We start from the raw sequence: 15,509 nt of genomic DNA on the forward strand, positions 1-15,509 counted from the left end.
ACTAGAAGGAAAAACATAAAAACAGTAGCAAATGGTAGCTTTAAAGAATGGGAAAAAACACCAAACAGGTAAAATGAACTAAAAAGAAAAAAAAAACACCAGAAAAAATCAGCATTTATTAATTCTTTTTAGAATATTTACTTAATGTATATCTGCAAAACCATATCCATAATATTTCTAATGACTGACTGCATCAAACACAACAAACTTTTTTCTATTACATGTTTACCAGATAAACAGTCTGAATCAATATTGCTGAGGAAATTTTTAAAAGTAATTTTAAGACTTCTTTTAAATAAAAGAAAACTCAGGGATGTATGTATGTTCATTTCGATGGTCATATATAAAATCCTAAAAGCAGACACGTTCAAACCAGGAAACCAGCTGAGTATCTGAACACAAAAGCTGGTAGCATTCAGGCAAGTGGCAGGTAAGACTTGAAGAAGGATGAGACTTGATTTAATTCCCAAATGAATTTTGGGGAAAATCAGTCTTCAGGAAAGAAAATCATGAAGAGTTCACGTATGATGATGAACGATGATTAAAACCACACCAGAATAAAAATAAAATAGTAAAGAAAATAAAATTAGGGAGAAAGTAGGTCCATTGTGAATGAGAATGATTTATTTAATGATTAAATTGATGAACTGCTAAATTAGTTAACTTGTATTTTAAATCTGTTTGTAAGTAAGTCTAACAATGTAAAATTTAATAACTATGGAGTGCTGCTGCCAATTTTGCCAAAACAACTGAATCAGATCCTTAAAACCTAATGAAGTTTTCATTTTAAAAATGCAGGACATAGGTATTACACAGATTAGATTATTTATAATTAATTTAGATTATATGATGTAGGTACTACAACAGATCCTCTAGCATACTGTGCTATTTGTTTCTATTTGGAATACAAATATGTAGGTTAAGCCTTTAAAATATTTTGGCATTACATTTATATCTACAATTAATAGGTTCCATAGAATCAATTACTTGTAAAATTAGTCATCTAGGTAGATCACCTTTCATTCCTTGCCATTTTACAGAATAGAAAATAAAACCTTTGAATGTTAAAGTAGGTGATGAACCACCACCATTCATACCACATAGCAGACTTGGTCTGAAGGAAAGGAGAAATACTTTTTTTGCTTTCAGGGCTCCATTCCTGCCAAAACAATACCTCTTTGGGATGATACACACTTTGGACAATATTTGATATCCTTTGGGACTTCATTGAAATTGCTGTGATGTTACATTTAGGAGCTGGACCAAATGAGGTTACTTTCAATGTCAATTACTCAATGACTCTATAAAACCACAGGATAGATGATGAAGTCCAAAGCTTCCATGCTTTTTTTTTGCCACATATTTTAAATCATGTGTTGTATTAAGTCTTTATTTCTAATGGGAAATTAAAAAAAAAAAATCTAAATAGTTTCTTACTCATACTAAAAATTTCCTTAGCAATACCTATTATAAATCAATAAGCAGAAATAATATCGCATTTTATCACTCATCAGCTGGGTTAGAGGATTCCCTCACTAATGGATAAATCTCTTCTGACTATTTCAACAGTGCTGTCTTATGTTTACAGACCCGTACTCTCAGCTTTGTAATGACATGGCTCTGGAAGGCCATGAGGAGTAGTTTGACCCAAACAAATGAATAGTTTAATAATAATGCTGAAGTAGTTTAAATTGGAAATCCATTAATTCACTGATTTTAGTGGGAAGTTTGATTGGAATAATAAATGGCAAAATTTTTTCCCAATTTGGGAATATTTTCCAAATGTATATTAGTTGTTTTACATTATTTTTATTTATATATTATTTATTTATATTTATAATTTATAAAGTTATCTCAGTTTTTCTACTTAAAAATATAAGTAGATTTCTTAAATGTAATAATATCATCCAACAGGAATAATTATTGAGATGTAAAGGGATAGTTAATGAAGTGAAAATATTTGTCCTCGAGCTTTCAGTCTCATTACACCCAAGAATGCTGTTCCTCTTTCTGCTACAGCTGCAGGTCCCCTTATGTTATTCTTTCTTTATTCTTTCTTTAATTGCTGGATTTCTACAGCTAACCTACTTTCTCTGTTTTCAGTCTGAGCCCTGAAGCTATAGGGGGACCAGCTTGTAATATGAATCATTTGAAGACACTGAAAACATACTGGTGAACATCACTGAAAACACTGATCCAGACACCTCCTAGCTTCCATTGGGAGTAGGAGTGTGAGAAAACAGGGCAAGGCCTGACAGCAAGTGAAAGCAGGGAAAGCATTAGAAAGACATTAAAAGCATCGTTTACTGGTTGAAAAAAGGTAGTATGCGCCTAGCACCACGTAGCAGTGAGTGATACTGCTTGGGACAGAGCATAGACAGATTAATTATACTCCCAAAGCCTGCTTTCATGAAGCTGCAAGTGCAAATTAAAGTGTATTTGCCCTAGCAATAGTAGTGGTGGGAAGATGCAGGTGAAACATCATGTTTTCCACAGGGGTAATGTTTTCTATTAATTATTACTTTGGACAGGCACAAGTCCTGATCCTAGAGAATAGTACGTTGGATTAAAAATCTTAGATGTGTCAAATGGCATTTCTTGCTTGTATATAGGAAATATAATGCTCACTAGAAGTAATTTGGTGGCCAAGAAAGCATCCTGGTTTGTATCAAAAGTAGTGTGGCCAGTAAGACTAGGGAAGTGATTGTCCCCCTGTACTCGGTGCTGGTGAGGCCGCACCTCAAGTATTGCGTTCGGTTTTGGGCCCCTCACAGCAAGAAAGACATTGAGGTGCTGGAGCATGTCCAGAGAAGGGCAGTGAAGCTGGTGAAGAGTCTAGAGCACAAGTGTTATGAGGAGCGGCTGAGGGAACTGGGATTGTTTAGCCTGGAGAAAGGGAGGCTGAGGGGAGGCCTTATCGCTCTCTATAACTACCTGAAAGAAGGCTGTAGCGAGATGGGTGTTGGTTTCTTCTCGCAAGCAACAAGCAATCAGACAAGAGGAAACAGCCTCAAGTTGCACCAGGGGAGGTTTAGACTGGATATTAGGAAAAAATTCTTCACTGAAAGGGTTTGTTAAGCATTAGAATAGTCTGTCCAGGGAAGCGGTTGAGTGACCATCCCTAGAGGTCTTTAAAAGACATGTAGACGTGGTGCTTAGGGACATGGTTTAGCGGTGGTCTTGGCAGTGTTAGGTTAACAATTGGACTTGATGATCTTAAATGTCTTTTCCAACCTAAATTATTCTGTGATTCTATGATTCTAATTTTAAGTGCCTATCCAAATATGCGCACCATACTATATTGTCATATTTTCAGGTCATAGATGTTAAACACCAATGAAATTACTGTTATGAACAGATATCTTGAATTTCCATGTATCAGACCTTAAAATCTTCTCATACTAATTTCTTCACCAACTTGAGCTACTGTATCTTTAAAGACATTGAGCCTGAAATTAATTACTTTAAATAAGGCAAAATTCATTATATCCATAGAAAAATTTCAATGGTTAATTGCCTAACTCATAAAAATATAGGTCACATTTCTACTTTGAAGTTATATAACTTTATCCATTACTTTTTATTATATCTTTTGCTAAAGTTATAAATCTCTGCCTTATCTGGGTATTTTACAGAAAGATACAGTTAGCAGATCAGGATCAAATCAGCAGGTAAAGTTTACACCAACATGGAAGTTATAGGATTGAAAATTACCCATAAACTTTCATGACAAAGTGATTGCTTTTTCCTTGCCACATTAAATTGCCACCTAAGCAATTTACTGTGCATATAAAATTTTTAGTATTTTGTATTCTTTTTTTTTTTTGTTAATCATTCTCATAAAAAAACAAGAACTAATGGGGGTTTTTTTAGAAAGATATCATTGAGGTTTTAGATAGGCCTTTTACTGATATAAGTATTGCAAATTTTCAAATTTGCTTCAGCAAAGCTCTAGAAATTTGTTGGAGGCAAGGAAGCGGTATTTTCTATTTGAATTTATAACCTTTAATGAAAGCCTGTTTCCTTTTTGGTTGAAGTCTTTTACTTTCCACACACAGAGCATCACATTTTCTTCAGCTCACCAATTTGTAGTTGACTCATAAATTTGCTAATCAGCTTATAACCTGGGGTGCCAAAGATCAGTGATTGCTGCAGGGAGCTCACACAAGGATCCCTTTTAATTACAGCAATAGGGCTTCAGCTCAGGTGCATCTGCTGATTAGATCTACAGCAATATGTCCAAGGCAGACAGATGGACCCTGAAGGTGTATGTCAGACATTTTCTTGTGACTGGAGCTAGAAATATCGACCATCTCCAATTGTTGACTACTGCCCCTAAGAGAAATATTTCTAGAGCTTTCATGTCATAGCAGAATGTGTAAGGTCTTTGACCATTTCAGTGCACTAAAGAAGCAATCTAAACTAATCAGTCTGACTTTGCACTGGAATAGACTGAGAGCCCAGCTGCGCACCTGAGGGTCTCAGCTTTGCTAACTGATACAGCAAACAGATGGGGACGGTAACTTCTCAAATATACCCAACTCTGTCAGCAAAAGTCTTCTGATATGTTTTCAGCCTGCTTAGTGCTCTATAGATCATAATCAACATTTTAAAATCAATATGGAAAGCAGTAAGCAACCAATTTAGGCCAGAAATCATAAAACCAGCTCCATCTTTGATATATTAGAAAAGTCTTAAATAGAATGCAATAGTTCTAATCTGAAAGAGAGAAGGTATTTTAACACTGCCAATTTACTTATTAATATAGGAATTAATTACAAAAATTTTAAACTGTAGCAGAAAGTCCCGATTAATATTTACAGAATAGTAGGTTAAAAGATATTTGATAGACTACATGTGGTATTCTATACTTGTATGAAATACACATGTGCATATATATGTGTGTATATGTGCACACACTTTTATGAGGAAGTATTTTTTTAAAATTGTTCTGACTATAGCAGGACTTATTTGTATGGGATAAATTCAGTTTTGTAGTAACATTGCATAGATCCATGCAGTTGATAAATCCTTGGGCCCTCCAGGAAAATGTGAAATAGGATGAAAGGCCAAGGAGCCTAAATAAGTGTAACAATGTGTGCAATAACACATGAATTCATATAAGCAGATGAAGCCTTTTGCTTATATGCTAGTGATAAATGTAAAATATATAGGATGATAGTGTAGCATTTCTGCATGGATTTGTCACTGATTATTCTGCATGCATTGTTTCTGCGTATGCATGCATTATTTCAGATTCTTTCATTTTGTCTTACCCTCATCCCTTCAAATCGCGACAAGGCTCTTAGAGGTCTCAAAGCTCTTAGTGTCCTAAGGGATTTAATCGCACCAAGTTCTGAGTAGCCCAAGGCATTAGCTGTTAAGCTAACCAAAGAGACCTACACAAAAACAGAAAGGCAATATTGCTCATTCATCTTGTATATCCTTTTGATACATATGGTGGGAATGATGTGTGCCCTGAACTTCTCAAGAAGATTCAAGGCTGGACCTCTTTCTCCAGGAATCCCTCTATAATGCAGAAAGATCTTTAAAGTCAGACAAAGTAGAATAAAAGTATATTCTAGGTACCTGTTGATGAAATCATGTTGGTAGAATGGTATAAAAATGCCTTCTAAATTCACATAAACCAGTCAACATTTGGTGGTATTTAAAGAAAGTGAAGTCACATGGAAAAAGAAAACTCCCAAAGGTTGGGTGAATTGGAATGGTCAATTTAGGTCAGGACTTCCCATGATATCTTCAGAACTTGATGAGAATGTAAAAGCTCTCAAAAACCACATCCACACCTGGCCTTTTGTCAAATGTAACTTTCTAGTGTCCATAAAATCTTATTCAACAGCCATAGCTATCAGTGCTGTTCAGATTTAACCAGACTAATCAAGACTGATAACCAACTGTTTGTTAGACAATGGCAGAAGCTTCATTGTTAGGCATATCCACACTTCATTACATTCCCTGTGACTCCTTTAACCACTTCATCAATTCTGGCTTGCATAACGCTGGTCTGGTCTGCAGGCAGATGAGTAAATAAACTAGAATAGCTGTAAAATAAATAATACAATTATCTTTCATCAATAATCGTTAGAAGTCTATTTATAGTAAACCATTGGGAAGGAGTGGCCCTAGTAAAGAAAAAAAAAATAACCATCATTTATTTCCCTCCCTCCATTTAATGCCCTTCCCTTCCATCCTTAGTGTTGTCTCTTAATACTTTCTTTTAAAAATTAATCTTTTTGCTTTGTTATCTCAATCCTCTGATTAAAGATTAAAAAAAAAATGCGTCAGAGATTAATTTTTTCCATTAAATAAATCGCATCAGGGTAAGGTTGCCATGAAAAATTAATGAAGTTCACAGAAGTAACTAAACCACAGATTACTGAATAAGAATTAAACATTTGTTGATAAATACAATAAACATAATGACAGTGTAAAGCCTTGTCCACAGTGTCTCTCTAAAGCTCTACTGGTCATAGCAATTTATATATCTGAAGATTGAGCCAATAAATATTTTACAATGGTGCAGACTCAACCACAGAATACTAAGTGTGCATATAGCAACGTTTTATCATAGGATCTGCAATGCTGGTATGGATTTAAAAGTTATAATGCTTTCCAGGCTCTGCATAGTAAAGACTACATAGTCTATCATATCATTGTAGTTTTAGTGAGATACAGACATAGCGATTTCTACAGAATTCTGCTGCTTTTCTGAATGAGCAAACAAGTGATTCGAGGCAAATTCTTACCTTGTATTGCAGGGGAATTTCATATACGGAACTGAGAGATGCCCTACTAGCACAGACAGATGTAGTCAGGCTATTGGGGATGGAAGGAAAATGGATGTCTGCTATATGGTTAAAGATCTGTAGATTTCCATTTATGCTACCCAGTACTGTGCATACATTGTTGAGCACGTAGACTTGAAATTACAATGCACTTCTCACTAGGTCTCCTTCAGATACTGTATATCTGCTCCTTGGTGGTGCAGCCTTTTGAAAATCATTTGGGAACCCATTCCAACAGAGCTCATCTACAGTTCTCCAAGTGTCTCTTTAAGGCTGCCCATGGGATGCAGTGAAAAGTGCAAGAGTACTGAATAGTACAATGGAACTGAGCGTTCCTAGGAGTATTTTCCTTTCCTATTACATAGAGAAAGTGACAGGACACTTAAAGTAATTGATTAGAATGTCAGAAACCTTTAAATAAATTACTTTGAAATATTTAAATTCCATATACAGCAAAAACTGAAGAGGATGAACAATATCCTTTCCACACTGTGAAAAAAAATAGTAAAAAGCATAATTTCAATAAAGCGTCACAACGCCATAAAACTAAAGAATATCAACAAAATATCTCTAGTGTAATAAGTGTATCTAAATACTTCTTCTTTTTGAACAGAATTATAAACCATACCACAGCAACAGTTTTAAAATAGAGTTTCCATTGAGTAGAACAGAAAACTTATCCTGAAAACATAATATTCTGATTTTTAGTGCCTGTCAAACAGGACATGAAAAAGAATACATACATCAACAATCAGGAAGTCCAGCCAGCACCACGCATTAGTGAAATAGGTTTGAAAGCCATAAGCCACCCATTTTAAAAGCATTTCCAGAATGAAGATATAAGTAAAAACTTTGTCAGCATATTCCAGCATGGTCTTGATAGTTTTACGTTGCTCTATGTATATATCTTCAAATGCCTGTGAAAGAGATTTTTGAAGGTATAATTAAATGTCTTTACAATTTGCAGTGTGGTATAAAGTAGCCAAGAAAGAATTTGAATTGGAAAGATATATGTGACAATAAGGCATATATCCTCCTGTCAAGCAAAACTTCTGCTTTCACTCCATACTGTAGTTGTTTCATAAAGCTGGGTCCAAACACAATATTCAGCTTTTAGCTGAGCTGAACAGTGATTCAAGAAACTTACTGTAATACCATTCTCCAAATCTCATTTTCATTCATTTCCCTGGATACCAATGGCTTATTGACGTAAGGATTTCCTTTGTGGTAGCTACAACTTTATATCAAAATTATATGAGGTATTTAATAATGACTCTGCGATGCAGAATTTTTGAGGAACTAATAATTGAAACCAATTTATACACAGCAACACACAAAGCAATCCTGAAGAGAGATTAATAATCAAAAGAAAATTTCTACAGTGACAGCGAATCACTGTGCATTGACCCAAGTGTAGCAAGTACACTATAGTTTGCTCCTCCTGTGAGGATTTAATTACTTCAGTACTTACTCAGCACACTTGATTTAACATCAATCTGGTAAAATACCTGACGGAATCACGTTGGCATCTTACATCTCAGTTTAACAATTCACGTTGCTGTTGATAACTTCCTAGCTCAGCTGTGGTTTATTTTAAATGTGTATAAAACAAAAAAAGCTATTATCATCAATACAAAGACATGTGAATACCAGCCTGATATAACTAATTTCTTATTTCCCTTAACACGACATTTTGAACTTGCCAAACATTTTGTTTCATAGCCTATGAGCAAACTCTTACGTATCCTACAATACACACCAAATACTTGTTGATATATGTTGACATTAGAACTTTTATGAATTGGATATTAAATTCTGATATGTTACCTGCAGCTATATAACTAACTGTAATTCTAAATGCTTGCTGCTTAAAATAGACACAATAGTTCCACACTGAATTTACCAGAGCACCGCTGCTGAGAAGAATCATGAAGACAATGAAGGTCTCAAACCAGTTGTGTTCAACAATCTTATAGCAGGTTTTCCTAAGATTCCACCAGATTTTCCCCTTCCCATCTTCTACACTGACTTGACAGCATTTGAATCTCCGCACGCAGCCTAAGTGCAATAATAAATTTTCAGATGTCAGAATAAGGTAAATATTTATTAGGAATCACGATGAACAGAAGTCATTTGGCTTATTTCAGTACTACTGGAATAGATGCTTGTAAATAAGTATCTCCTATTTGATGTTTATCATTTCAATATTTGAAGTTACAGCTTGGTAACTCTTATAATACCTTCCAAAGAGAGAGAGAGAGCGAGCGAGCAAGAGAACAGTACACCTATGGCAGTACCTCTGAAGGAGTTACTAATACAAATAGAAAATACAACTATAATCACAAAGCTGCTTCTTGATTTTGTATAAAAATAGAATCCAGCCCAAATCAACACGGTTAGGTCTAATCACCTTGCATATATTTTGCTTTGCCTACCTTCTGTAAAACAAGCCTCTGGCTCCAGAGATTCTTCAGGTTCTGCTTCTGGCTGTTCCCCTTCTGGAGGTAGTCCGATATCAACTGTGCTGCCCTCTGATGAACTGGAAGCGTTTAATTTCTGTGAATGAAACCCCACATAATTATTTTTTTCAATTTTATTTATTTTGAATAAAGTCCATGTCTGAAATGCATACCAAAATATTTTGCATGTATTCCGTGCTCTGAAATTAAAATAATTTCTTATCTACAATCTATTATGCCAAATTGCTCTACCACAGGTGAGGTCACAAGATTAGAAACTACATCACGTGCATTTTCCCTATTGAAAATATTTTGATATTTTCATACAAGGAATTGCTAAAATTATTAGACTACTATTCTGAGCCACACATAAGAATTCTGAAATGAAATTTCAGTAAGTTAGGAATGGGTGCCTTCCATACTTTGCATTGTTTCATTATTCCAATCATGTGGCTGCATCTTAGATTACACTTCAGATAGCATGTATTAATATAAATAATTTTCCAACGTCATGACCAAACCAACAGCAAGCTGCACAGATGTATTTTCATGTCTCAGGTAAATGTTTTTCTATCAAGTCTGTGAAATCTAAAAAGTGTGAATATAAACTTTTCTTTTTCATTGACATGAAAACACATGTTATGAGTTGTATAGGATAGTTCAAATCTCTTTATTTCCAAAAGAGCAGCACATTACTTTAAGAGCAGTAGCTGATATTTTGCATTCTCACTTGCCGATGCATTTTCTGAATTTATTGTGCATTTTGAAACTACTTATTACTTTGGTACAGTACACATACATGTCTGATCACAATAAAAGCCACAAAAAAATCTTTATTTTTGGAAGACTAAAGTGAAAACAAACACTTTTAAACCAATACTGTCATAAACCAATCCTGCACCAATGACTCATACTGATAATATAATCCAAATCTTCAAAATTATTCTTTCAGACCATCACATTATGTTGGCAACAGACAAATATGAGTACTATAATAAGTAAAAGTAGTTTGATCATGGCATTCTATGACTCTTCTAATGTTATCACTGTGTGGAGTATAACATCAGTAAAATGGCTGCATTGATAAGTAGCTAATTTTAAAAAGGGAATGATGTAAGCAGATATAGGATACAGTCTATAGGGAATTAACGTTCAACAGAGAGAGAGTCCATGGTAACATTAAAGATACATCTTTGCTGACACTTAAAACTTAAGTTAGAGGCATTATTCCTTTCAAACATATTTGAGAAGCTCAAAATTCTATACAGTTTTTTTGTAAAGGAAATGTAAGCAACGTAAGTATGTGAATACAGAAAGTACCATAAGACTTTAATGGAATTTTACACTGCAGACAATATTAAGTATGTTCTTCAAACAAGAGGAAGAGTAATTCCTTTCTTCCCCACCCTGATTTTATGCAATCACACTGACAATATATAGTGCTGTGATTTTGACATAGGCTTAACTTCGGTTTTTTGTGTAGCATGGTGCACTATAGCCCGCATTTTAGAGGAAGACCAAACAAATGAACACATTTACTGTAGGGTATGTTATGCACATAATTTCGGTGATATCTGCACACCCATTTCTTTTATGCTTCTTCGCAAATCCCAAAGTACATATTCATATCTCATGTTTGTGCATGAGGTTTAGCATCTATGAGGCTAGGTCCAATGTACAAAAACACGGATGCACACTTTTCTGCAGATTAGTGTTAACAAATTTCCCATTGCAACATACTCAAATTATAGGTAGTGCACGGCAGTTTGGTCATTGTGGAATACTGCCTCTAAAATGGAGAAACTGGAAAGTATGGGATAAATACTGTAGTCCTCAAGTAAGGACCGCAGCATTTAAACATCAATGGAAGTCAATCAGTTTAAGAAAAGGCCAGAAATATCATAAACACAAGGTACATTCCAAAGAAATTTATATATGGTGTTAAAAACTAATGTTTATCAATACAATACAGTAAATTATTTTTAAACTGAGAAGTGACTATCTGTTTGTATTATGTAGAGTTTTCTTAAAAAGTTGCTTGCATCATTCCAATCTGGACAGCATTTCTAGCAGAATGCTGTAGTAATAGCAGAGCAAACAGAAGTTATGAACTGGTTAAACCATAAGTTTGAAAGACCTGCTGTCCATTCATTTACAGGAAAATTAAAGAGTTCAGTAACTCAGGTATTACGCAGTTAGTTTAATCAGCACATGTTAATTTTAAGAAAGGGTAATGAATTCCAATTACTGAAATTGCACAAGACTAACAGTTAACTCAAGATGGAAGATTAGTGATATCCACTATATGGAGAGACCAAAAAGATCAGGTAGAAAAGGTAGAAAATGATCAGTAGAACAGTCCATTATCAGGAACATCGGAAAACCATCTTTATTTATGTGGGGCAGTACGTATGGTGAGTAGTATCTTACAAGTCTCTTCTCACTGAAAATCTGGTATGCTTCTTTTAAAGAGCTGTAATAATAATCACAGGAGTTAAGCTAAACAGAAAAATCCTAAATTGAATCAACAGCAGACGATAATTGAAACACAACAATTAAATGCCTTATATCCCACTGAGGATTCAGTTACTCTTCTGTTGTTGATGTAATGGAGTATTTCCTTAGCATGCTGTTCTATTATACCAGAATTTAGCCACAACCCGATCAGTATATGAAGAAGCATATTATAAAAATTATTCAAGAAATTCAATTTATAATAATCCAGTATCATTTGGGGAAGAAAAAATTAAAAATTTTCAACAAAAATGATTACCTCTTTTTTGTTTATTTATTTGTTATTTTTAATATTGAATTTATTGTATGGCATTGCATACAATATTTATAAAATTTAGTATGCATTACAAAGACCTAGTAAGGTTTTATGATACAACTTCTTAAGATTTTACGAAATCAATTAAGATCAATATGCTAAGAAAACTTTTCAGTAACAATCACGTATTTCCACAGCAAACTTCTGCTCTGATATAAAGCAACTGACCCAGGGATGTTGTACTGATTTTTATGTACTCAACACAAAATCACCTGGGAATAGACCATGTTACTGCTAATTATGTTTTGTCCATATACTTTAATACATAGGAAGACTTCTTCTACCACTCACTGTGACTTGCCAGTGTCCACACATATGGAATCCAGCTGGATAGCTAGACTACCCCTAACTGCAGACCCTGGTATGTTAGGAATGCAGCATATGTCCCAGTTCTTTACCTTAACATATCTCAAATTTACCTTTGTACCTGATAAATTCTTCTTTGCTCTCCAGCACTATGAAAACTGGATTTAGGCAATGCTACATACTTAACACGTATACAGCTTTTTAAAAAACTGAATCTGTAGAAACAAGATAATTATCAAACACAAATGTTATGTTTGATAACATAGTAAGTCCTTTTAAAGCCTTTTTTATACCATGGCTCTAGGTTTCAGAAGTATTCAGTCACCCTTATTACGAGATTTAACAGGATCAAGTATTACACATTCTTTGAGAGTTACGATGCTAGATTTTTTCTGAGTAGTATGCTAAGGAAATTATTCTCAGAAATATCTACTTTTCAAAACCTCAGAATGTACATACTCCATCTCCTTTTCACAGCAGACAATAAGGGGACAAAAGTACTCACAGGGTTCTAAAGTAGCAATATGTTGATCATCATAGAGATATATATCTTTTACATCACATCTACCAACAGCCTTGCCAGTCATGCTTTAGTCAGCAATACAGTACAGTATGAGATACAGATTTTAGTTTAGCTTTCAAGATAGAAACTGGAAGTGAAAAGCACCTTGCCTACCAGAGCAGCATTGCAAAAAGCAGCAGCCAAGATTAGGTCAGGAAGTTTTTGACATAATTACTTTCTGAGCCTCGACAACATCTCATAGATTCATACAATTCTGCTTCACTTACAGCCAGGCCACTTTGAGCTTCTAACATTTCTTTCTTTGTTTGTTTTCAAGATGATTATCTGACATTAGCTGTACAGCACTTTGTTTAACTTTTTTTAATGAAGCCTGAGATTTCATGATTGGCCAGGATGCCACTAATAGCTGTTGAAATCATAATTTAGGGGACTGAAGGAGCAAAGAGCAGAAAAGACATAAGCAGGAAGATGGCGCCAAGAGAAACCAACAATTTGGTTTTGCTTTTAATTTCCTTTCCTCATAAATACCTGTGAAAATATTAAATAATGGATGAAAATATTACATAATGGAAATTATATTGTTTTTATTTTCTCAGTGCTGTGTGGATGTCAGTATGAAAATTAGATGTTCTGTGATATAAATGGCAATATTATATCCAAACTTATGCAGTCTTTTTCAGTACAGCTATATCACCTACAAAATTGACCAACTGGTAAATATCATTGTAGTTCCACTGGTATAATTAAGTGGAATCTGGATGGCACTCTTTCTAGTGCTTATACAGTCAGGCATAATAACTCTATCAGTTCAAAAACCCAAAACATTGTAAATCAAAGCAAAACAATTCTGTGATGATTATTGTTTGAAAATACAGCAAAAAACCCCAGGATTCCTAAATCATAGTCTGCTCTGTACTTTATTGCTATTCATAATTCCTTTGATCTACTTATTTATGAGCATTTCATATATGAAAATACTTGCAGGAATGCTGGATGAAAGCAAAAGCATCGTAAGTAGCAGTGGAAATATTTGCAACAGCACTCCCACTGGAAGGTATTTAAAAAGGCTTTTTAATTCACACAAGTAATAATGAAAGGATATTTCTGAAACAGAGCAAGAGACTGCTGTCTGTAAAGTTTAATTAAGTGAACTCCAATTAACTCTAATAACAACTTAATATCATCCTCTATGAATCACAATATGCCAATATAATGTGACCAATTCACAAACAATCCAAAGCCTAAATTCTTCAGAGTATCAAAGGATTTTGAATAATGAATATTTTAAACCAAAATCTGACTTAGCAGATAAATTGCTTGCAAAATATAAGACAAAAAGATAGGCAGTAAGTATATTTTAACAACACTGATTTACCAAACTGAAAGCAGCATCATACAACTATGGTGTTGTAAATATTATGGCAATGTTTAATAGGTGACATGTAAATCATACTGAAGTTGGAGACCTTTTGGTCCAAAATCAGTAGCTTATTTACTAGACCACTAAACTTTATTTATTAGTGGTAAGATAAGAATAAGCTTAAGTTTCTCAGGGCAGACAATTTTACATGTTTGGGGAAGTAGCCAATTTGTAAGCACAAATTAAAGAGCTATGGTAAGACTGAATTGGGCCAGATCTTGCTATCAGTTTTCTCTTTGCACCTCTACACTTGTAAGTGTAGGCGTAAGTAAGAGCAGAACTGATCTCTGAATGTTTGACCAGCCAAATACCAGTTTTGTATGAGGTTTTTTAACCAAATGATGGTCACATGCTTTGACTGTGGAAATTAAATTAATTTCATGCTTAATGGTGCTTCAAGTACTGCATATTCATCTCCAAAATAACTAAATGCTTATACGAGTACTGAAGAAAAGAATTTCTAAGGAAAAAAATGTGAAAAATAAAAACATAAGTATCACGAGTTTGCAAGTTACCTTCATTATAAGCTAAAATACAATAGTATGAAAGTTTTCCAAAATAGCTTGCAGCTTTTCGTTATCAACACAATTTATAGATGGACTTATATAAGCTTCTGATGAGAAACATAGCTTACATGTTACATATCCTATCTTCCTTCAAAAGGAAAGAAAACCCTTCAAAAATAGAATCCTGAAAACTTTACCGTCAAGATTGGGAAAGGTACAAAGCATGCACTGCAAAATACTATTAAAATATCATGGAAAGTATAGCATCTGAACCACAGAAATATTGGGGCTGCCGATCTCGCCTGACCATGCTTTGATGCGAGTCCCACGACTCAGCAGAGAGCAGCTGTGCATGTTTGTACTTTATTGCAATGAATGGGACAGGATCATAGCTGAAGAGCATGCAGGCCAGTCAATATCCATTAAAAAGTGATTATATAGTATATACACATAGATGTATAACTTGCTTAGGTAACCTGTGTAAAATTGGTGACACGATGCTCTGCCTCGCTAAAAGGCACCAGAGCTGCCCGCTTGACTGATCCAGCTTGGTTCTACTCCTGTGAGAAGTAAGAATGGTAGGAAATGAAGTTCAGGACACAGCACCTTTGCCTTTTTGCACTGAATACTGCTTAAAGTAAAATATACATTATTAAGGT

The 15,509-nt window shown here is 34.5% G+C and overlaps 1 protein-coding gene across 5 annotated transcripts in view; it reads right to left on the reverse strand.

The window, feature by feature from the left end:
• Positions 1-15,509, reverse strand: part of SCN2A (sodium voltage-gated channel alpha subunit 2) — a 78,814-nt gene that overhangs the window by 9,222 nt on the left and 54,083 nt on the right. For all 5 annotated transcript variants that reach the window (XM_074595672.1, XM_074595669.1, XM_074595673.1 and 2 more), the window contains exons 18-21: positions 9,242-9,362; positions 8,710-8,864; positions 7,550-7,723; positions 5,277-5,399 (exon numbers count right to left, since the gene is read on the reverse strand). In XM_074595672.1, coding sequence (XP_074451773.1) covers positions 5,277-5,399; positions 7,550-7,723; positions 8,710-8,864; positions 9,242-9,362 — 573 coding nt within the window. The remainder of the gene's footprint in view (positions 1-5,276; positions 5,400-7,549; positions 7,724-8,709; positions 8,865-9,241; positions 9,363-15,509) is intronic.

Source organism: Larus michahellis, chromosome 7 (genome assembly GCF_964199755.1).
Source record: "Larus michahellis chromosome 7, bLarMic1.1, whole genome shotgun sequence".
Lineage (NCBI taxonomy): Eukaryota > Metazoa > Chordata > Aves > Charadriiformes > Laridae > Larus > Larus michahellis.